Source organism: Prosopis cineraria, unplaced genomic scaffold, assembly GCF_029017545.1.
Source record: "Prosopis cineraria cultivar Desert tree isolate PC_DT_omini unplaced genomic scaffold, ASM2901754v1 PC8, whole genome shotgun sequence".
NCBI lineage: Eukaryota > Viridiplantae > Streptophyta > Magnoliopsida > Fabales > Fabaceae > Prosopis > Prosopis cineraria.
In genome coordinates this window covers 22,988,298-23,012,689 of record NW_026555339.1, presented here as the reverse complement: position 1 = coordinate 23,012,689, position 24,392 = coordinate 22,988,298, and the positions used below count along the sequence as shown (strand labels likewise).

Here is a 24,392-nt window from a genome sequence, read left to right as displayed (position 1 = left end):
TAATATTTATAAGCTCTAAAATACTTCAAACCTTCAAGTTCTTAAAGCCCTAACATTGCTCTTTTTGTTTCTCTTTGCCTCTTCTTTGTTTCTCTCCTCTGTTGCATTAGTTATGCATTCCTATTTTGCAAAAAAATGGTCATGCTCCACAACGGATGCACAATGCACCACAATGCATGGCACAAAGAAGATCTCCCTAGGCATATCAACACACATGTGTCATAGATTCACAAGCCGTAATGGCACAGAATTTTGTCCTTCAATTTCCTCTTTTCACATCTGGGTGACCCAACTCTCCTTTGGACTCGCGTTTAGGGCTAAAATTACAACCAAACATGCTCGTTAGACATCTCTAACCACACACTTCACTGATACACTTTGTTAATCTAATTAGGCTTGAATAACCAGATTAAAACTTAAGGATATTACACCAATCATGACCATTGATATCATTCTATCAAATGAATTCATTTTAGTCATAGGTTTATGAATGGTCATGATTGGAAAGTGGAGGGAAAATGAGAACAAAGAAATGGAGAGATCCTTTTCTTTACAATAAAACATTGAAACTCCTTCCCTCTCTTTCATTAACACCACTTATAATGAAAGAGAACACTGTTACACTGATTTTAATCTATCTCATCTATTCGTATTTTCTTCTTTTTTTATTAATTTGTGCTGTATTTTAACTTATGATATTAGGTAGGACAAGGTCTTGTACAAGTTCTGAGTAGGAAGAGATTATATTGAAGCCTTCATTGGTGTTGTATTCATTTCATACTGACATGCCGTTGTTACATTGTTGTGTTGTTCAATTTCCATTTGATGCTACACCTGCTATGTTGTATTGTTGTGCTGTATTTTTTCTATAGATTATTGTCAGTGGAATCACTGTCTGGGATTTAGATCTCACTCTTTAGTAACAATTTTTATTTGGATTTATTAAATTGCTACACAAATCAGTTCTTAATTTTATTCTAATAACATGTAGCCTTTAATAGGCATTGAGCCTTTTTAAAGTAGGCTTTAGTTTGGTAGGCTCAAAGCCTACTTAAAACCATCAAGGCCTATTCCCTTAAGCCTTTTAAAGTCCTACATATTAATAAGTAGGCCTTTAAAAAAGCTTCAAGCCATGCCAGGCCTATCGCAGGTTGATATATTGTTGTATGTGTGGACTTTCTCATGATTTTATTTTTCATGTAAAGAAATATAAGTAATGAAAAAACCTGTAAGGTTTTTGGCACCTTAGCCACTCTTCTAGTCGTGACAAAGGTTGTCTTATCATGCTTTGAAAAAATTAGAGCAAAATACTGATGAAATGCCTGAATTAGCCATGGTAAAAATCCAAGCATGGCAACAATGAGTTAGCTGAGGTTTAACGTTTGCTAACCAGTTGCTGTGTGGATAATTGACTTGTGCAGATAAACTCTTCTTCATATACAAAAATGTGGTGTCCTACTTTTGGATCAATTTTCATATTTGGTGTATTTTAAGTGCCTTTGTTAAGTTATGCTCTAATCTCGATTAAATTAGTTCTTTTGTTGGATTAAAGTAATATTATTCAATTGTGACATGACCTTGAAAAGTTAATTACTTGAGTTTGTGATTATATGCATTACCGTACGTGCATCCTGTTGTTTTTTGTAGAAAAGTGCTTATAAACTGAGAGGCTGCACCTGAAGAAACTTTAAGTACTCATTGTTCTTGGGCCCTTTCCTTGGAATTTTTAACTGTTCTATTAATTCATTATTCACGTTGTTGCATATTATTGTCCCACCTTGTGTTTGGAACACAGGAAGAAATGGCACCAATAACATTAGGGATATTGCATTTCTTTGTTTTCTATGCATATATACCTGTTTCCTTGATAATTCTCTGCTTTTCAATTTTAGATGAAGTGTTGCTTCTGTTTCTTTCACTTTTCAGACTCATCTCTTATTTATCTAACTAAGATTTCAGCATTTGATCTACTGCAATTTCCTTATCTTTTCCTCATTTTGACTGAATGTGAGCTTAATGTGTCTTTTATTATTATTATTTTTTTTGGGTGAGGGAGTGGAGACAGGTATGAAATGAGAAAAGAACAGGGTAGGGTAGAATGGCATGCAGCAGTAGCAAGTAGTGAACAATCCATTCTTTCTCACCCTTGCCATTCCTAGTTTGAAATGCAGTTGTTTTGTATAATTAGGTACCTCTACAAATTGTTTTTGGGTGTTAGTCTTTCAATTGGGAGGTGGGTTTGACTGTGAATTTCTTTTGCTTTTACTCAGGGCATGTTTAGGTCTTTCAACTTGGCTATTGGGTTGGCCTTTTCATGTGTTTTCATAGTTGCTCTTTGTAAATTTTCGAAGTTTAGTTCTACTTCTCATTTAGAATTTTTGTGGCTTGCTGTTGGAATTTTTGTTATATATGTGATGTGTATTTAAGATAAACTTCTTTACTAGGCTACCATTACTATAAAGACATCCTGATCAGGAATAGCAAAGAAAAAGGAGAAGGGGAGAAGAAGAAACGGGAGAAATGTCGTGAAATAAGAGAGAGAGAGAGAGAGAGAGAGAGGAAGTTAGGAGAGAAACATAATACAAGGACTGGTTTGGTATTTTAAGTGTCAAGCCTACTTACTTGTGCTGCCCTGGGGCTGTAATTATAGATGTCCAAGATATAATAAAAGAAAATAAAAATTAATCTGGTAAATAAGAGATGTATAAGCTAAAAGTATATTAAAGGAAGTCCTCAATATAAACTCATTGTTTTAAACTTTGCCATGGACCAAATATCCAAAATATCCAAACTTGCTTGGGTAATCTTGAGTAAGGGCATAAAGTTGATGGAGAATTTGTGGAGAGTAACTTCAAAGAAATTATGAGCGTCATTCATCTGGTAAAAAATTGATTATTGAAAAATGAGGGTGTTTGGATCCTTTTTACCAAAATCATGGTTTCATGATACATAATCGATTTTAAATATCTATCCAAACCGGCACTTAGTAATTCATGAATCATGTTTATCCAAAAAAAAAAATGGGAATATCTACATATTAAATTTTTTTTTGGGTACTAGTTTTTGCTTGAATGGTGTGTAATGGGCTATTATACTTCTTCCCTATTCATTTTGATTACTAGCAACTTGCATGATTTGGATTGTGTTGTTTTGCAATGTTGGGAGTTGTTGTGTATTGGCATTTTGTTTATTAATCTTTTTATATTATCATCAATTTAGGAAAATTTTCAAGGCATTTGTGATGGGATGTACGATGTTGTAAATGACTTGGCTCAAGTTGTGTCAAAGTATTTGGAATAAAAATTAAAGGGTTATATATCAAATATGCATATTTCAAAGATTTCAGTTTGGTCAGATGCCCCCAGTGAGTGTAATATAGGCCTGCCTATGGCTATGACTAAGGGACCTGATATATCTTGAAGATCACTACAGAGGTACTTTCAGATTAAAAAGGGATTAAAAAAAAAAAACCTACTAGAGGTCCAAAGAGAATTAAATTATTGGAAAACTTACAGAGTGAAACCTTTAATTTAGCCCATTTATTTTGGAAGATTTGAAGTTTGAAATATTTTAGATGTTTCAGAGACTTAAATTTTAAAGTGGAAAGAAAAATTATAATGTAATATTCTAAGTTTGATGGAGAAATTTATAATTCAATACTCTGTTTAAATTTTTTATTCTTGAGTCTTTAAAAATTACTTTGATGCTAACAATGATGCAATGTTTTTTTTTTCTTGTGATGAGTAAATGGCATGGAAATGATTTAATTTAGGCCTTAATTTGCTTTAAGACCTTGCTGGGTCCATCTTATAGCTAGATTTAAATCTTTTGTTTTAAAAATAACCTTCTGTGGCATCATTCCCATGATTTTCATTATTGTCCAGAGGCTTCTGTCTTTAATAATTGCTAATACAGTGGTCATTCCTTCTTCTATGTATATAAAATAAACCATCTTTTGATCTATCATTCACTCATGGTATATCAATATAGAAGTATAATATTCAATTTGCAAGGTCTCTATGTTCATATATAAGGGTGTCTTCTCATGTGCAAATTAGAATTAGAATCTAGATCCCGCACACCACATTTACCCAAATCACTGCCACTAAATTTGGTTTAGCTCCATACCTATACACATAGACTTGCACATACACCCTAGTACCTTCCCCCCAGCCCCACATATGAATTATAGGGCTATTAATTTCTTACCATGTGTTAGGCCTTATTTGAAAAATTTTATCTGCACTATTTTCAATTAATATATGTGAGTTGCAGTATTCATGGAGTGAGGCCAAAGAGAATGGAATAAACGGTGATCAATAATCTTGTGTTTAATTAGTGACTAGGTAGGTAGATAGCTAGAGATTATATGCTTTACCTTGATATTCATGCTAAGTAAATTGATTCATGCATATAATAATGGATGTTGCTGTTCTGGGCAATTTGTTGTTTAGTGAACCAAACGTGATAAAAATATTGGATTGTAACCTTCTCTGGTATTTTAAAGAGTATACTACTGGTGTTAAATACTTTTTGAATGTTTCATTCTTTGAAAGAAAGTCTGAACTTTGAAGGAGAAGAAATTTTGTGCCCTTGTGGTGTATGTTAAAATGGTTGTTGGGGAAAAAGTGGTGTTTAATCATTTGATAAGCAAGGGATTTGTAGAAGGCTACAAAGATTGGATTTACCACAGCGAAGAGATAAGTCATGTGGATCTTGATGGTGATATTCATGGCAATGTCTCATCTCATGAAATTGATGAGTTATTGTTTGAGACATTTAAGGACTTGTCTCAATCACTCGCACAAATTTATCTTATATGATAGAGAATAATGTAAAAATTTGTCAATAATTTGGAAAATGACATATAGGCCCCCTGTATAAAAGATAATGATAGATAGGTCCTCGAATTTACAAAATGATAATGTCTCAATGTCTTTAATTGTAAAAAAAAAAATGATTGATGAAAATTCCTTTACTTGGTCAGTAACATAGCACATTTATTAATCCTAGAAGATGAGTTATAAATATTGAACGATTGAGTTGTTAATCTTAGAAAATGAGTATCATCACTTTGTCTCAACAACTTTGCTAATAAATCTTTGACTGTTGAACTTTCAGTCTGCAATCATACCTCCACCCTCTTCACTCCTTGCTCTTTTGTTCATATCCCTTTTCCTTTGTTTCTATTTACTTAGTGGGATTTCATAACCTCCTGCTATTTGCTTTTCTCTATTAATGGATAATTCTTTTATCATTTGAGAACAAAAATTGGAAAGAATTTATTGGGGTTTCTTTCTTTTGTGTTATAATGTATGTCTAGATGACTTTGCATTCTCAGTGCATTTAGAGTTTGATAGTCGAATCCCATATTTTTCATGCCTGATGCCTTTTTGTTTAATGATACGTTGCTCTTTGACTGCTTCAAATGTATTTTGATTACATATTAATGTTGGTCTTATTCTTATTCATATAGCAAGAAGGTGTCCATGGCTGCAGAGTCAATCACTCAAGATTCAAGGAAACAGACATTGGAGGCATTGGAGAGAAGATTTGCTGTTGCAAAAGTGAGCTTCTCACACAACAAAAGAAAGATAAAAAGAGTATAAAAGAATATGGGAAACAACATCATACTGCAATTATTACCTCCACTGATTCCTCATCACTTTTATGTGGTCCATTGGGTGTGCCTCCTTTGAGCACATCTTCCAAGAAGGGCAATTCAACTTTCAATTTTTGTGTCCTTGTGTTTTCCTCTTTTAAATTTTTCCACTTTTTTTCAAAAAAATAAAAAATAAAAATGCATTTTTAATATAATCTTGGTGCACACTATTTAACTGTTATATCAGGCTCGCTTAATTTTGAGTGAAGCACTTACATTTGGTTAAATTTGACTCTTCCTCTTGAATGTGTGTTGACTACTGCTTAAATGCAGAAGTTAAATGTTCTATGGTCATTTTTAGCTGCGTGCATTAAAACAGAGCTATATGCCTAGATTTGTAGTCAATTGCTGTTTTTTCAATAGGACTATCCATTTATTTGATTTAAAAATTGAGGGTGATGTAGTTTTATATCCAAAATCAAGAAAAGTCCATATGCAGTTTCAGTATTTGTAAGAGTACTTGAAGTATCCGAGAGATCTGCAATATATGATTTTCCCCATTGGACCAAAGATGCCACTTACAGAATGTCAGATATTTTATTCCCTGGCTTTATGAATTTAATGTTGTGATAACTAAAATCCATTGATTTCATAGTACCCAATGGGTTTTCATTACGTTCAGTTTGAGTTTGTTGGGAAGATTTTTATCCTCACTTTGTATTTCATGTGATACATGTGCATCTTGCTTGGTGGCAAAAGTTTTGGGATTTGTTGTTCATTTAATAATTTGCATAAGAGAAGCTTGGAAGCATCTTTGAGTGGTTTGGTTTTTGACTTATTCTCCTAACCTTGATCTTTTGGGGAATTTCACTTTCTCTGGCCAGGCTACTTTGCGAGGTACTGGACAATCCATGCAATACTACCTTTACACATGCATGTGTACGCTTGTGTACATATGTGTGTATTTGCGTGTGTACATATGTTTACCCACTGATACATACATACATACATATCTATGTACATATTTATATGAATGTATTTAAATATACATACACATGCTTGTGCACGCATGTATATGCATCAATATTTACATATACATATACATATATACACAATTACCTGTATGCATACATTATCTATATATGTATTGTGAACTTTTTCAATTTGTATGGACAATAAATAACTTGTAGTTCTCTGTAGACAATGAAGAAGGTGGTCCAACTTATGCACAGCTCTCTCAGACTGTACATGAATATCTGCTAGCTACTAATGAGGAGGTATTCCTTTTTTCGGAACCCATAGTCAGACAATTCATAATACAACTTTCATTCTACCAAAAAGGGGATGAAATTCAAACCCCTACTATGTAACATCATGAAGTTAACTTTCATCCTATCCAAACACTGAAATAATCGGTGATGTAGATTTTAATTACAGATGTCATAAGTCCCTTTTGAAAACACTTTTAGCATGCAATTCAAGGGTTCTGGCTAAAGCAAAGATGTTGAAGTTTCTCTATGTTTTAATGGAATTGGGAGTAATTAGTGAATTAGGGTAAGGGTAGATAGGGCATTGGGACAAAAGGGAAATTAGGGTATTTGGCTAATATATGACACCAGTTGATACATTATAGAAGCCTCAAAACCTTAATGGCCAAATTGTTGATTCATTTTCCGCCAAACCCATACACAGATTCCCTATTTACAATGAAAATGTTAGCCAAATACCCTAATGCCCCTTTCTCCCAATTCCCTAACTACACTTATCTTAATTCCCACATTGCACTATATCTTCATATTTTAAAGATGATATATATGATCCCTTCTCGTGAAAAATGATCCTATATTTTCCTACTGCTACCTAGAAATTTCTAAATTTTCTGGTATTCGTATTTCATGGATGAACCCCCCCCCCAAAAAAAAAAACCATAAAAAATTCCTCCTCTCACTCTGACTGAGATCATGCAGTTTCTTGCTGGGAGAGAAAGTTCAGTAAATGGTATATTACATGAGCTTCTCCAGAGGGGAGATTTGGCTCCAAAGTGCATGCAAGGATCAAGAAGCATGAAAATTGATTACTGGATCCTTCTTGATAATCTTGCACGAAGGTGTGGAGCATCTACTGGTTCTTACATTAGGGCTTTGCGAGTAAATTCAAAACGATCCAAGAAACACTTGTCTAAGAAACAACATAAAAAGCAAGGAACATTGGACCTTCCTCGAAAATTCGACAAGTAAGTTTATGTGTTCTAAACTGCACATTTAGACAAATTCTTTAGCCCATTTAGTTTTTAGTATTTCCTTAGAGTTGTAGTTGTGGAGAGTGGTACTGTCTCCATGGTGTTTCAAAGAGACTTTACTATTGGGAAAAACTTGTATACTTAGGTTTATATTCTTAAGGTGCTTGTTTCCAATTAAACTATAACATGTGGATCTTTTATATATTGTTTATCCCATAACAAATTCTTGTTATTAATGTTATTAACACTTTAAGATCCACTCGTTTTAAGTTGATTGCACAAAAGTATGTTAGGTGTACAAGCATTAGTACCTAAGTGTTTCCCTTTACTATTTTCTTTTTTGTTGCTCTTAGTTTTTGGTTAACTGTGACTGATCATTTTTCAACAACTCATTGTTATAATCTATTTTGTAATGATGATATTCTTTTTCTCTAATTACAGTCCACTTGAATTACAGATTTGATAATTTTAGGCCCATGCATGAATTCTGGAAAGGTTACATGCAACAGCTTCTTAATGCGGCTGGGTAGTTATTTCCATTTTCATCATTAACTGATTTCATATGCATGATTCCTAAAATTTATACTTGCTCTCTCTGATGATTCTTATGACCATGAATGTGGTCAAATTTTTAGGGAGAATCAACTAGCTCAATGTCTTCTTGATGCGGATCTACATGGTGCCATCATTCTAGGTTTGTGAACACTGAACAGTTGATTTTGTCATGCTTATTTATTGCATTGCGTTATGTCCGCCATCAAGCATTATCACAAGCGTACGGGTCGTTACAAGTGCAAAATATTCCAGATATATCGTTCTCATGAGGATTTAGACAAATGAGAGTTAAAAATTCACTATTAGGTTTTGGATTAGGTTGAGTGAAATCAAGAATAATGAAAATTGGATTAAAAGTGTTTAAACAATTAAAATTTGTTGAAACCTCGACTTTAAGAGACGAGGATCTAGGATTATCTCTTCCCTTTGTATTTCATTAAACTTAATTTAATTTCTTTCAAATAGATTTTTAATGAACATAAGTGTCAGTCTAAGATTTTAATTTATTTGAAAAAGCTTTCTCAAGTATATTTACAAACACTAAAATTTTCCGATCTCTTAAAAATAATTAGTGAAAATAATTTTTAAGCTTCAATCTTAATAAGATTATGAAGGGTTAATAAAATATCTCTATTTTGCCAAAAAAACCATCCATTTTTCTTTGTAAATTTCAAGTCTAGTACTATTTTATCTGGGTTCTACACCTAAATTATCTCTCTCAAGCACAACTCAAGTGAACAAGACAATCAAAATAGCGATAAGCACTTAGAAGCTTTAAGTATAGGATAAAATAAACACATATCATTAACTATCAAAAGAGAGGAATATTCAAGTCTTAATCCATATAAAGGTTCGAAATAATTTTAAAACAAGAGAACTAGCTACTCATACTCATAAAAGAGCCACAAATAACAAAATGTACAGTATCATATCAGAAACAAAGAGAGAAAAGGGAAGAGAAGCAGAAAAATTGAAGGAAATTCACTTGAATCTCTTCAAATCTTCAATCCTTGATCAAATCTCCCTCAAGAACCTAAACCCTAGAATATCAAGCCTCCAAGAACCTCTGACACTTGCAGCTCTCTCTTCCAAGTGCTAGAATTTCACATATGTAACGTTAGCTTCAAGTTTGATTCCAAAACGCATAGCTTCAGTAAATGCTTTTTGGCTACGGCTAATTCTTTCTTGGCTGTGGCCAAAACCTCTCGGCCACAACTTTGACTGCGGCCAAAATGCATAGGTGAAGTTCTGCTTTTGGCTTTCGGCTGAGGCTTAGTTCTTCACTCTTTGTCTTATCTTTTTCTTGATGTAATAACTTTATAACTCCTTCTTTGCTCCTCAAATAATGTTCTAACAACCTAAGAAGGCAAGAAATTTTGTGAAGTACAAGATTGATTACACCAAGATAAAAAAATTATACACAATTTACACCAAGATTTTGTCATTTAAACCCAAGTTTGAGATATGCACTTTTTCCTATTATATGTACCTAAAGTATGCACAATTTCAACAAAAAGCACATGAGATTGTAGGAAAATGCATTGAGATGACATAACTTTCATAGGTTATCAGGTTATTACTTTTAATTAGACACACATGGGTGTGTTCGTTAGAAATGAAAAATATGTTCCGATACATGGTCCTGTTTATCTGACATTTAACCATTTTTCAATATATTTCTTAGTTTATCATGGTGCTTTATTTATGCGAAGTTATGTTGTTCCTGATTGAGCATAATATTCATTCTCCCAAAAGCTACTTAGGAGTTAGAAGATACATATGTCATCAATCTGCATCAAAAGACAGTTTAAAATTGCTTTTTCTGAATAACTAAGATTTATCAAGACCTATTTTGTGTTTAAAACAGCTAATGATGTTTACTGCGTCAGTTTAAAAGCCAAGGTGATCTTTATGCTGTTTAGGCTACAGACCAGGAGCTGACCCTTCTTCTCTAAGGAGGGGATCTCTGATTTAAACCCTCATTGCCTTGACCTTGCTCAAGAATCAGAATTGCCTTAAACCTGCAGGCAATCATAGTTTGTACCTCCTAAATTTAAAAAAAAAAAAGTTCTAGAACTCATGCAGAATGTGTTTTACACCTTTAAGGTTATGTTGTGATCTAAATCATAAAAATTCATATCACTTTCTCTTGGTTGCTAAAGCTATAGCCTGGAGGATCGACTTATTTAATGTTGGTAGTTTACTAAAAAGAGACGTGCTTTCAAGACTCCTACAATAAATATTGAGCAATGTCATCTTAGATTTTTTTTGAATATCACTTTTTGCAGTTGTGGAGTGTAAAGTAATTTCTTTTACTGGAGTTTGTGGCATTGTGATTCGTGAAACAGCAGAAACGTTTGGGGTAATTACTGAAGATAACAAATTTCAAGGTAATCCCTCTACCATATTAAGTTCTCTCTTGAACTCAATTGATGCATTTGCATTCTCATATGAATGTATGTAATACAAGCCTTTTGATTTTTTTACCCCCTTCCTTATTAAGTTATATAAGTTCCACATTGGTTGTATGTCAAGTTATGGAACCTTCACTCTGTAATGAATATATATATATATATATATATATTACAAGCCTTTCATTTCTAGGCTTTCCAAAGCTCTCGCTTTTTTTTTTTTTTGCCCCTTTGCATTGATTACAACACTTCTAGGGAGAGATAAAAGAGAGCCAACACCAGTTATGTTGTTCAGTTGGGGCCTTGCTAACTTAGCCTCCATTTTTTGCATCTCTCTGGTCCAGCACATATTCAGCCTCCATCTCCAGTGGTCATATAACAACTTTCTGAGATCCTCTGGCCCTTTCCCCCATATGAAGCCAGGGTTTTTTGATGTCTGACCATTTTTCTTAGCAATGCTCTTATTACTTTTCTGGTAATTCTCTAGCCACATATATTGGTAGTTCTTTGTCTATTTTCCATTGTGTCTTACTGTAGCCATTTTTCTTTGGCTGCACATTGTTCCAGCAACTCTTCTCATCATGCATCATGATGGTGGCACTTTTCTCTGACTTTGTTACTCCAACCGTTCTTTCTACTTCACACCATCCCAATGCTGCTTTCCTGATTTACTCTAGTCATGTCTCTATTACTAATCTGTTTACCTACTTTTGGCAATGCTCTTAACCTGATATTGTAACATTGTTTGATCAAGCTTCAAGCAGTGTTGTTTTTAGGTGATGTAACGCACACTTGCACAGATCTGAACAAAGGGAGAGAGCAGGGAGAAATAGAGAGGGAGAAATGAGAATGAAGAACAGAACAGTAGGGGGTGGAAGAGAGGGAGAGGCAGAATCACAGGGAGAGAAGAGCTATCGGAAATCTCAATCAAATATTACATTCATCAAGGTGTGCCAATACAAATGCAAGCTATGCTATTTAAACTGACTTTCCTACCTATTAAGGAAATCTTGATCACTTGTCCAAAGAAAGCTAACGTTCAAATTTCCCTTCTAACAAAATAACACAAAAGGAAACCTTAATACCATGTCCATAGAAAGCTAGGTTTCAGATTTCCCTTCTTACAAAATATTAACATAACATAAAGAAAACTTATTTTTTTCAAGACCAATGCTTCCCATATTTTCTATCATTAGGTCTTCTCGGTGATGTTTCAAAATGGCACAGTAACCTTTTCTTTTTTTCGTTCCTTTCTTCTTTTTTGGCACCCCAACCACTTTGCGACCTTTTTTCTATGTTGGTTAAAAAAAAGTCAACGTTTTTTATTATGTTTTACCATAAGAGTAGTGATGACTAATCAATATTTTTAGTTAGTTTTTATTGTCAAACTTTTCTTGAGCTATTTTCCTCTCCTGCTACGTTTTGTTGGAATTTTTTCAATTTTAAGGGTTGCAATCTTCGTAACTAGCTTAGTACATTTAGGTTATATTGTCAGGCGAAATCTAGAATAGTAATGGTTTATCTTCGTAAATCAACTGCCACAATATACATGCTGGTTCCATCTCAAACCAAACAACTTTCACAATTGGGAAAAAATTTCCAATTATTGAGGCTTTTCATGGCATTTCTGATGGAAACCTTGCTACTGTATTGTTTTCAGCAGTGAAAATACTGAATAACAGGCTATAGTTACTGATTAAACACAACCCCTGGGAGATGGAAAATCTTAAATTGTGCAACGTTTTCTACCTCAATGCAACTTTGCCTATGTTTATAGCCGGTCTCAAACCCGGGTAAAGGAGGAGGGTTGTGTTAGGCTATCAATAGCCAATGTAAAACGTTGTTGAATCTATCATGAACATGGACAATAGACGTTAAATGTTAATGCTAGGTCGTTGCCTGTAAGTAACACGCTGCATGACTCGAGTACAGTGATAAGTGAGTTAGAGCCACTGCATCGGTGCCCGGATGTAGTGTTAAATGAGCAAGGGCTGCCGCGTCATTCTGGACGCACGCGGCTAAAGAAGTTAGTCCATAAGAGCAAAATTAGATTTGGTATTTGGAATGTTGGGACATTAAATTGTAAATCTGTAGAGGTTGTAGGGGTTATGATTTAAAGAAAAATCAATATCCTTTACCTGCAAGAAACAAAATGGCGTGGAGAAGAAGCTAAGGATATTCAAGGTTTCAAACTTTGGTATACAGGAAAAGTAAGTGCATGCAATGGAGTAGGCATCATTATAGATGAGGAGTGGAAGAAGAACGTTGTAGAAGTTAGCAGAATTGGAGACAGAATTATTTCCTTAAAAATGATAATCGGACGTGAGATTATTAATATTGTTAGCGCTTATGCGCCGCAAGTCGGGACAGAAGCCAGTCTTAAGGAATTATTTTGGGAGGATCTGGAGGGGTTGATTCGACATATACCACAGAGTGAAAAGATTTTTATTGGAGGAGACTTTAATGGGCATGTTGGGAGGGAAGCTGGTCAGTATGCGAGGGTGCATAGTGGTTTTGGTTTTGGAGAGCTAAACAATGAAGGACAAACTCTTCTTAATTTCTCATTGGCGTATGATTTTAAGATTGCCAACACTTGTTTCAAGAAGAGAGATGAGCATCTCATCACTTACAAAAGTGGAGCCTCAAGGTCACAGATTGATTTTCTTTTGGTTAGGAACACAGATAGAAGACTTTGTAAAAATTGTAAGGTGATCCCCGGAGATGCTGTAACGACACAACATAGGGTCCTAGTCCTTGATGTGTGTATTATGAGTAAAATTCAAAGACGTCAACAAGTAGTAACACCAAGGATTAGGTGGTGGCAATTAAAAGGTGAGAAGCAAGATATTTTCAAGCGAAATCTTTTGGATAAAGGAATTTGGGAATCTCAGGGAAGTGCTAACATCATATGGGAGGATATGGCTAAAAAGATATGGGAGGTTGCAAAAGTAGTTTTGGGAGAATCGAAAGGTTTTGGTCCGAGAGATAAGGAGTCTTGGTGGTGGAATAATAGTGTACAGGAAAAATCAAGTATAAGAAGAACTGTTTTAAAGCCATACATTTGTGTAACAATGAGGAAAATTGGGAGAGGTACTGTATAGCTAAGAAGGAAACTAAGAGAGCTGTGGGTGAAGCTCGTTCTAAAGCTTTTGAAGAATTTTATAAGAACCTTGAGACGAAGGAAGGAGAGCAAAATATTTATAAGATTGCCAAGAGTAGGGAAAGAAAATCAAGAGATTTAGAACAAGTAAGGTGTATTAAGGATGAAGAGAGAAGAATTTTAGTTATAGATGATGAAATTAAAAATAGATGGGAGACTTACTTTTCTAAACTTTTCAATGATGGAGAGGATTCATCTAGTAACTTGGAGGATTTAGTAACTGGGGAAGGAGAACAAAATTTGTCATTTTATCGAATAATACGTGATAAGGAGGTAAAGGAAGCTCTTAAGAAAATGGCAAATGGTAGAGCCAACGGACCTGATTGTATATCTATCGAAGCGTGAAAATGTTTAGGTGAAGAAGGGGTGAGATGGTTAACTAAGTTATTTAATGTGATTTTACGGTCCAAGAAAATGCCTGATGAGTGGAGAAGAAGTACATTAATTCCTATTTATAAAAATAAAGGAGATATTCAGAATTGTACTAACTATAGAGGGATTAAACTCATGAGCCATACAATGAAATTATGAGAGAAAGTAATTGAGCATAGGTTGAGATTGGAGACAAGTATTTCTGAGAATCAATTTGGTTTTATGCCAGGTAGATCAACTACAGAGGCGATTTATCTACTACGGGGATTAATGGAAAAGTATCGTTGTAAAGATAAAGATCTATACATGGTTTTTATTGATTTGAAAAAAGCTTATGACCGTATACCAAGAGAAGTGCTTTGGAAAGCGTTGGAAAAAAAGGGAGTACGGATTGCTTATATTAAAGCCATACAAGATATGTATGAGGGGGTAAAAACTAGTATAAGAACGCCTAGTGGTCAAACAAAGGATTTTCCTATAAAGATTGGACTACATCAAGGATAATCTCTGAGTCCTTATTTGTTCAACTTGATTTTAAATGTTTTGACAGAACATATTCAAAAGGAAATCCCGAAATGTATGCTCTTCGCGGATGATATAGTTCTTATAGCAGAGACAAGAGAAGATGTTAATTGCAAACTTGAGTTATGAAGGAGGACGTTGGAGTCGAAAGGTTTTCGTCTGAGTAGAAGTAAGATGGAATATTTATATTGTAAATTTGGTAAAGGAATATTCGACAATAATTTGGAAGTGAAATTGAGAGATCAAATTATACCTCAAGTGGAAAAGTTTAGATATTTGGGAGCCATTATTCAAAATGATGGCGAAATCAGTGGAGATATTTTACATAGAATTCAAGTTGGGTGGTTTAATTGGAGAAAAGCTAAAGGAGTTATTTGAGACCGTAAGGTGCCTAATAAACTTAAAGGAAAGTTTTATCGCATTGCTATTAGACCGGCAATTTTATATAGTAGTAAATGCTGGGCTCTAACGGGACAGCAAGAGCATAAAGTTGGAGTAGCAGAGATGAGAATGTTACGATGGATGTGCGGACATACACAAAGATAAAATTCGAAATAAGCACGTACGCGAAAAAGTGAGGGTGGCACCTATTGAGGAAAAAATGGTAGAAAATCGGTTGAGATGGTTTGGGCATGTACAAAGAAGACTAAAGGAGGTACCAGTGAGAAGAGTGGAATATATAACTTTGAGTCCGATTAAGAGAGATAGAGGAAGGCCTAAGAGAACACTCTTGGAAGTTGTTGAACGCGATCTTTTAATTAATAATATTCCTAAAAGCTTGATAAATGATAGAGCACAATGACGTCTTGCAATCTATATAGCCGATCCCACCTAATGGGATAAAGGTTTGTTGTTGTCGTTGTTGTTATTCTACCTCAATGCACGGACTAGATTGATTTCGACTGCCTTTACGTTGGAGTCCCAACTATTTACTTTAAAATTATTAAACTACCAATGCTCAGATATTTTATTTGACCTGATTTATTTTGGGTACCCTTTATAATTGAAGATGAAAAGCTCAACGATTCCCAAACAACATAAATATTACTTATATAAAATTATATTCTGCAATGTTTAGGTGGCCCCCCAACCCCTAGGGAGGGTTGAAAAGAGACTGAAGAAAGAGGGAGAAAACTACTGAAAAGGGTTAGAGATTGAATTATAGTTTACTATATTCATAACAAGCAAAAACTCTACAGCGTCAAAAACAAAGAAATGTGGGATTAAAATATGATATAATTTTTTCAAGCATGAAAAAATTATGATACAATTTAGCTTATTAATTATATTTCTAACGTTACCCTTTCTTTCTGTTGACTTGCAGTTGTTCCAAAAAAGATTTCTGTATTTGTATTCCATGTTGATTGCTGGAAAGTCACTCTGCACGGGGACAAACTCACTTCAAGAAAATTGGGACTATGATATTTTGATTTCAGATAATATATTGATGCTGGATGGTGACTTTTATTTATCTGCTTTGGTAGTTGACATATCATCTTATCGAGCATGCCTTATTATTCTCACTGTGATTTTGATTTTCTTGGTTGCCTTGCTGAGATTTATACAATTGCTGTTATTGGTTAATATAAACAGATTCATTTGTGCAGTAAATAGACTTTAAGCTGTCTATGTGAGTATGAAACAAGTAATGCTATGTTGACCAAATGTAGGTGTCTAGATGTTCGCCCATTTCCTTTTCCTGAAAAAAAGGAGTGAATATTTCCTCGTATCTTTAAATCACTTTCTTACCTATGATTCTATTGTGCTTGATTCCAGGCACATCAGACTTCTGAATGTCTAAATCATTTTGTTCATTTCAATTTAAACCTCGTTAAAGATGTCTGTCATTTATAACACTGCACATTGATTTGAAAGCAGCACATCGTCAATCACTGGGGGTTATTTGGTTTATAGAATGGAGAGAAATGAAAAAAAAAATTACATTTGAAAAATAAGTATCATGTCTTTACTTGAAGTGATGCAAAAAACATGACATTGTTGTGCTCATTGTGTGCTGTTCTGACTGGCAATAAGCCAAAATAATTAATAGGAAGCAGAAACTTCACATATCAATATCAATACATCAATCAAAATGCAAAAGTTATGGGGAGCTGCATTGTTTAGAAGTGAAATAATGTGGCTCATTTTCGGCTTCATACTAATGAACGTGATCCATTTTATGGAAAGATGTATGACTCACTAGAGTTAATCGCAGGATTCGTTTCCTAATAATATAGTTTGAACTTTCCTAATCATGCATGTTGAGAAAAGATTTTGTTTTTTTAGCGAGAAAAAGCAAGGTTTGTTAAATCTATATTCTTTAAAGCCTTGAGTATAAATAGGTTTGAGATCTGTATAGGGGCAGTAAAAATATGACATTTATGATTGATACTACCAATAACTTGTTACAATGGCGACATAATGGATCGAAATGGGTGCCGCAATCTGAAACTTTTATATGCTTTAGACACCAATACATTTGGCCAAAAAAAAAAAAAACAAGACACCAATACATTCAACCTTCGGAAATTTTTTGTAAAGAACTGCTTCTAATATTGGAAACGTGTTTGTAACTTCAGAATTTAGAAAAATCATATTATAAATAATTCAAAGTCCAACGTGGGTTATGCATAATCAAGTTTTTAATTTAATTTTTGTCGTTTACAAAACTAAGGAAAAGGAATCCTATGTAATATTGCAATTTCCAAGAAATTCTAAATCAGTGGGTCTTGACTTCTTAGGTAATCGGGATTGAACTTTTAACACAAATTTAAACTTTAATCTTCATCAAGATCTTCAAATGAGATGATTGAACATTTCTAAATACACAAGAATTCCTCTCTTTTCATGTGTGCCACTGCACTAGTAAAAACATTTAGGACATATTTCCTCACCTTGTTTTCTGCGTGAACGAATTCAAAACTGCTTGTTCCCAACTATTTTATCTTCTGCTCACTGATTTAGCGTTAATCCAATTCATGACATTCTTAAACAACACCTTGGATCATTCAAGAACAAGTGCCTGATTGACTCATTTTCAGCATTACACCACAAACAAACCGCAGAATCAATGAGAAAATTAAAAGATACTGATCTATTCTTTGTAAGCAGCCTATTTTTATGATCAGCCAAAATACAAAAGAATGCTTTGGAATATTATATCCGCCCAATGTTGGATATTATAAAATATTAATGGGTATTTCAAAAGGAATTATTATAAATTAATAATGTTAATTGCTATTTAAATTAATTTATGTTGTAGCCTATATATTAAACCCCATTATTATATATGAAACTGATTTTTTTATAATGATGTTTAAGGTGTTTTTATTGCCCAACTTTTGAGCTCTCTACCTATAAAAGGTAGTATTTGAACTTTTGGGTTTTCTCTCTTCTTCTATCACACTAGTTCTTTTGTGCTGTTGCTTGAGTTTATTTTGCGAATAGAATGACTCATTTTGTGTCCCTCTACATTTTACAGGAAGAGTTTGTTTAATATTGGAAACTTTCCACTCGATCAATCCGGTGTAGCAGAATAACTCTTAAAAATAGTGTTTCAGTATGACTCAGACTTTGATTTTTCCCATCGTTGCCAATGATCTTAAGAGCTAATTTCAGCATGTTGGTCTTATTTAGTGGTACTAAACTTGGTGTGTTTGGACCCAGTGGAGGTGCATGGTGAGGCTATGAGTTTCGATAATGTTTATGAACATAATTGGGTGTTGGGGCATATGTGAGTACAAAAACATATGCTAAAATAGGCAATGGTAAATATGAACACCAACAATATCAAATTTGCTCCAAAATTCAAGCTCACTTAAGACCTCATAGGCACATCATTTTAGATGTAAAGTCTTGGGATGAATACCACATTGGTAATGGAAGAACTTGGGGAGAAGATCTTGACAAAGGGGGATAGCATGAGCATTGAGTTTAACTCACATTGATAGTTGGCCACAACCATCCAATGTGGTGATTCAAATTGATGGCGAGCGACATGTGGATGTGCTGTTGTTGAACGTGTTTCCCAGAGACTCCTTCAGCTTTCACACATCTTGGTTTTTCGCCTCAGATATGTACATGTATGTCAGACCTATAATTTTACTAAATATATGGGTGCTGAAGTAAGAAGGACGTGTGTGTTTACATATAATAGTGCAGTAGGTAAAGAATAAATTGCTGTCGGAAAGTGTTTATTCTTATTATATGATCCGTACAATATTATGTTTTGTTAGAAGTTTTCTGGACTGGAATGCATAGCATTTGGTGTCATGATGGAAACAATGATGGCTGCCCGATATTGTTTGTGTTTGATTTTCAATTTATATTTAAAAAAAAATACATTTGGAGGATCCAACTTCACATCCCAAAGGTGGTTTGAATGTACTTTTAAAGGCTACTCAAACAGGTCAATTGTATTTAGTGATATTCTAAGAGCATGCTAAGCCATTTACAGTTACTGGAAAATTTATTTGAAAAAAAAAAAAACCATTTCAAGGCTTTTATTTCAGGACTGCGTTGGCCACCAAAGCAAAGCTTTGGAATTGTACATTGTGCTTATAAAAAAGAATGCGGCAATAGTTTTTATATTCCCATTGTTTGAATGAAATTGAATTAGCGTTCAATTTTATATTAAGACTGGAATGCAAAGTTAAAAAAAAAAAAACTTAGATCATGATGTTTTCGAGACTGAAATTTTTTTAACCATTACTCATGTTAGTGGTGTTTCAAAAGCTTTTTAAGATGGGGTGCGATAGTTGGCAATATATTAATTGAATATATGTTACTTGCAAAACCTATGATCAATGTAGGGTTATGATATGTTTTCAAGACTGAAAAAATTTCACAACATAAAGTTTCGATCATATTAAGAGTCTTATTTTCAAGAAAAATATAGCAGAATACTTGGAAAAAAAATCCCATGGTCTCCAAATCATATCCAGATTTTCCTTCATGATTTTAACATACAACAACACAAGTTTATGTCTTGATAACTTCTCTTCTTTCATAAACTAGAATAGCTCAAATAGCACAGAAAAATGATCTACAACAATCACAAAAAAAGTGTTGCATCAATATGTCTCTTCTTTTATGTACCAGACCACTTTATTTGCTACAAATATTTGTCTAGGCCATGCAAGGCAATGTCTGTTTAACTCAATAATACCACATGTTTTTAACTCAATAATACCACGTGTTTTTGATCATCAGAATCACAATCACCTTTTCTAAATAATGCAAATGCAAATTTTCTCGCGATCATTCACTATGTTATATCATGTAAACAGCTCAAAAGCAAATATATCACTGTAAACAAATTAAATGAGTAAAAATCTATGCCATTCAAGTTATGATTTGTATAAAAGGATGAAAAAAAAAGCTTATATCAAGTTACGAGGTTATTATTCTTTCCCCAAAAAACTAGCTTAGTAGGGTGTGTAGTACCCCTATGTATATATTCAGAACTCTCCTCAAATCTTTCTGATGTGAGATGTAACAATTCTTTCAATCAGTTCATGATGCCTTCATCACAAGTGGCCCATTGAAAGAGTTCACAGACTAGATAAACTTAAGTTTGACTTTGATATCACTTTGTTATATGACCATTATCCTCTTTCCAAAATGTTAGTTTAATGGGATGTATAGCATTCGCTTATATATTCAGGAATCTCCCCAAATCCTTCTAATATGAGATGTAACAACCAGTTCAGCTTAAGATAAAGTTATAGGAACACAAAAATCACAGGAAAACAAGAGGTTGAGTGCAAAATAACTCTTGCCAATTCACTTTCTACCAGGGACCTTGACAGCCTGCTTGTTCCTCTTCTTAATGCCAGATCTGGCAACTTTGAGGCTCCTATGAGCGGCACTCAACCTTTCAAGGGCTGCCTTCACATGGCTAAAACTATCCTGCCATAATTAGAAGTCTAAGACTCACTGTTTTCGTGGGAGACAATAAATGATTATATTTATCAATAATTATTTAAGCATATATATATATATATATATATTGTTGGTTTGTTCATAGTTCCTAGAACAAACAAATGGGGGCATGGATTGTAGTTATTGCGTAATGAAATTTATCAAAGACATAGTGAAAGACACCCTGTCCACAATTCCCAACGAGGTATATATCTTCGAGCTTGACTTTATTCATTTTAACAATCTAGATTTGACATCTAACTTGACTTTATTGTGGTGGTTTTGCATAGGGTACTCTGAGGACAAATATTGCAAAACATTTTCTAAGGATCAAATGGAAGAAACCTTTAAAGAGTTGGCAATGACTATTCACCAATAGTGGATGATGGCAAAATATAAGTAGGCACAGGTAGCCAACAATTGTAAATAGGCATTTCATAAGTTTAGGATTCTGACTGAGTTTGGTTTTTGCTTTATTTTGGCCACTTGTTTTCAGACATACTTGGACAATTTTAAGTTTTTAACATGTAAATATGTTCTGGATTGGATATAATATTGGAACTAATGTTGGATATTGGAATTGATTATCCATTTAACAACTCTTTCAAGTAAATCACCATTGATCACCTTACATCATACCCCTAAAATTGTTGAGTCATTCTCATGAAAAACTCTTTTTAGACAGATATCTCATATGTTGTTTAATTTGTGTTTTGAATGTGTTGTTGTTTTCTTCATTTTTGCCTTTTCCCTTGTCTAGATGTATTGTAGCGTAGATTTATCTTATGGCCAGTCTCTAAATAATCAATGGCGTCCTCATTGTTTTTTCTGCCACGTTACACATGGATGGAAGCTTTGGCTTGGATTTTATTCTTTGCATGCATGTGCTTGGAGGCAGCTTAATTTATTTTTTGGAATATATGATGTATTCAGCCCACAAGTAGTATTGTATTAAAAGAACCAGAGGGCAATTAATTTCTTGGAAAAAAAAAACAAGATGAAGAATGAGGTTTCATTTACCTATGAAGAGACAACGTAGGTATTATTGCATTTTATGATGATTTACGTTTAAGTTTTGAAATGAGCATGTGGAATTGTTTGAGAGATTGACCAATAGATTCCTTCTAACTCCTTTTGTGGCCCCAGTTATATGTTTAAGTTCTTTGAACTCCTACGGAATTACAGTTTTGAAGTTATACTTTTTTTATGCATTTACTTAATATGGTCTATAAATGAGCTATCTTTGATCAAGTTGATCTCATCCATGCTTCAATGGAAAACTTATATCTATTTTCTTGAGATGTATTTGTTGATGGATATATTGTTTATATGAATTGAGACTTAAGACTTGACATTGCGTGAATTTGGTATTAAATGTTTGCCTAATGAAGTTTGTACCAAGTGAATTTTGTTTTATCTGTTTGAACGATGATGTGAAGGGTCTAGTAATAGTGCCCCATCCATCCAACAATTCCATCATCCATCCATACATCCATCCATCACATCTATCTATGCATCCATCCCTCCCTCACATACATACATCCATCCATCACCGACATATTTACATGCATGCATCCAGTACACACACACCCATCCATCCTATACATACATGCATCCATCCAATTTGGGCTAAAACACAAACATTTCAAGCAATAGAACATAAGCCATTACCTATTATCGAATTTTATCACAAAAACTCACTTTACAAAGTAACCAAATAATATAGTACATGAGTAAAAACAAAGTTCAAATGCTTAAGAAATTATGCAAATGCAGAACCTCTTATTTTCACATGAGCATAAACTAGGTTTGAATGCAAACACTTGTTTATAAGTCGGTATTTGCCTAATTTTTTATATATTTTCCACTATTTATTTATTAAATAATGCATGAAAAAATGATAAATATAGATAAAGGGCCTCACATAATACTTTTGGTGTTTTTTTTTTTGAGAAACGCGGCCAAAATAACGGGAACATGGCTTAAAATGCAAAACCTAAGAGATAAGCCCAAGAGAAATTCTTCACCCACAAAAAAGCTTGTGAATACTTCATCTACTCACGGACATAATCTACCATTAGAGTTGGAAATAAACTCGAACTCAAACAAGCTCGAGTCTTAAAAAACTCGAATAGTTAAATTCAGCCTGAATTTATTCGGGCTTCAGATGGCTCGAATATCCAAATTTTATTTTAAAAATTATTTTTAATTAATTTTTTTAACTTTAAAATTAATTATTTTTATTTTATAAAAATATAAAATATATATTTTTGATATTTAAATAATGTATAAAAACTTAAATATATGATATTTTAACATAAAATAACTTAAAAATTAAAAAATTAATTAGTATTTATTATATTTTATATATTTTTTAAAAATAAATTTTTTTATTTGAGTATTTCGGGTTCAAGCCCATTCAGGCTATAATATAATTATAATTTTTAGAGTCCAACCTTAAATTTTTTCAAGTAAGTTCATGCTAATTTATTTCTCGACCTGAATTATCGACTTTATTAAAATTTACTATCACGATGATTCCAAAGTTCCTCAACATGATTGCTTGCGAAGAATGCTAGTACAAGTCTTCATCCCATGCAGACAATGACAGGCCTCGCTCTTCTCCCACGCGTAAACAACTAAACGAACAAGGAACCTTCGGTCTTTGACCACACGTGGGCATAATTCAACTCGGCTCGACCATCTGTGAATACGAAGCCCAGAATGCATGACAAGCTTTGATTTAATATATAATATTTTAAATCAGCAAATCAGATGAGGTTGAGCGTGATGTATCTGGATTCCAAGCCCAAGAGGGATGAATTTAAAACCCAATAGAGATCAGCCCAAACCAAATTCTTTGACCACAGAAAGGCCTGTGAAGACATAATTCAACTGGCCCGATCATGTGTGAATGTGAAGCCCAAATGCATGACAAGCTTTGATTTAATGTTTAATATATTTTAAATCAGATATCAACAAATCAGATGAGGTTAGGCGTAATCTATCTACATTCTAAGTCCAAGAGGGATGGATTTATTATAAATAGACCTTTCAAAAACCTCTAAAATCATCCAATTTAATATCCGAAGATTAAGAGACATATTGCATAGTTTACAAGAGTTCTTTCAAGCAGAAAGCTTTCTCTCTTCCATTCTTTACATGCTATCTATGTTATTATTTGAGATTTTTAGTTTGCACTTTGCACCTTATGAGTTGTTTCAAAACTCTCAATCAAAATAAGAAGTAGCTTAGTTCAAATGGATTTTTCTCTTCTTCTAATGTTAAGCTTATGTAAACTTATTATTTTACTTATTAAATTATTTAGGAAAATTGTCAAAACTAGTAATGCGACTTGTTATTTTATAAATAATTATTTATTAAATTATTAATGAAAAATTGTTAAAAATTATTATGCACTAGTTTTTATAAATGTAAACTTATTTTTATTATCAAAAGTTTACTTGTAAAATAGCTTTTGTGAACTTTTTATTTTACTAAAATTTACTTATCAAACTAATAAGAAAAGCTATCAAAGTTAGTAATGGAACATGCTATGTTACAAATAGATACTTGTTAAATTACTAATAAGTACTTGTTGAAAAATTA

General features: G+C 33.4%; 1 protein-coding gene across 6 annotated transcripts in view; it reads left to right on the top strand.

Moving 5' to 3' along the window:
• Window positions 1–5,480: 5,480 nt before the first annotated feature.
• Window positions 5,481–24,392, top strand: part of LOC129318679 (ribonuclease MRP protein subunit POP4-like) — a 36,491-nt gene continuing 17,579 nt past the window's right edge. The window contains exons 1-9 of one of the 6 annotated variants that reach the window (XR_008595287.1): window positions 5,481–5,567; window positions 6,793–6,879; window positions 7,570–7,835; window positions 8,299–8,367; window positions 8,477–8,535; window positions 10,685–10,786; window positions 11,584–11,755; window positions 15,940–16,007; window positions 16,186–16,548. Coding sequence is in view for 2 of the 6 variants with exons in the window: in XM_054963578.1 (XP_054819553.1) it covers window positions 5,490–5,567; window positions 6,793–6,879; window positions 7,570–7,835; window positions 8,299–8,367; window positions 8,477–8,535; window positions 10,685–10,786; window positions 16,186–16,283 (759 nt within the window). In the remaining 4 variants the exon portion in view is untranslated. Of the gene's footprint in view, window positions 5,568–6,792; window positions 6,880–7,569; window positions 7,836–8,298; window positions 8,368–8,476; window positions 8,536–10,684; window positions 10,787–11,151; window positions 11,283–11,571; window positions 11,756–15,939; window positions 16,008–16,185; window positions 16,549–24,392 lie in introns of those variants that run through there. The other 5 variants (XR_008595285.1, XR_008595288.1, XR_008595286.1 and 2 more) reach the window with 5 other exon arrangements.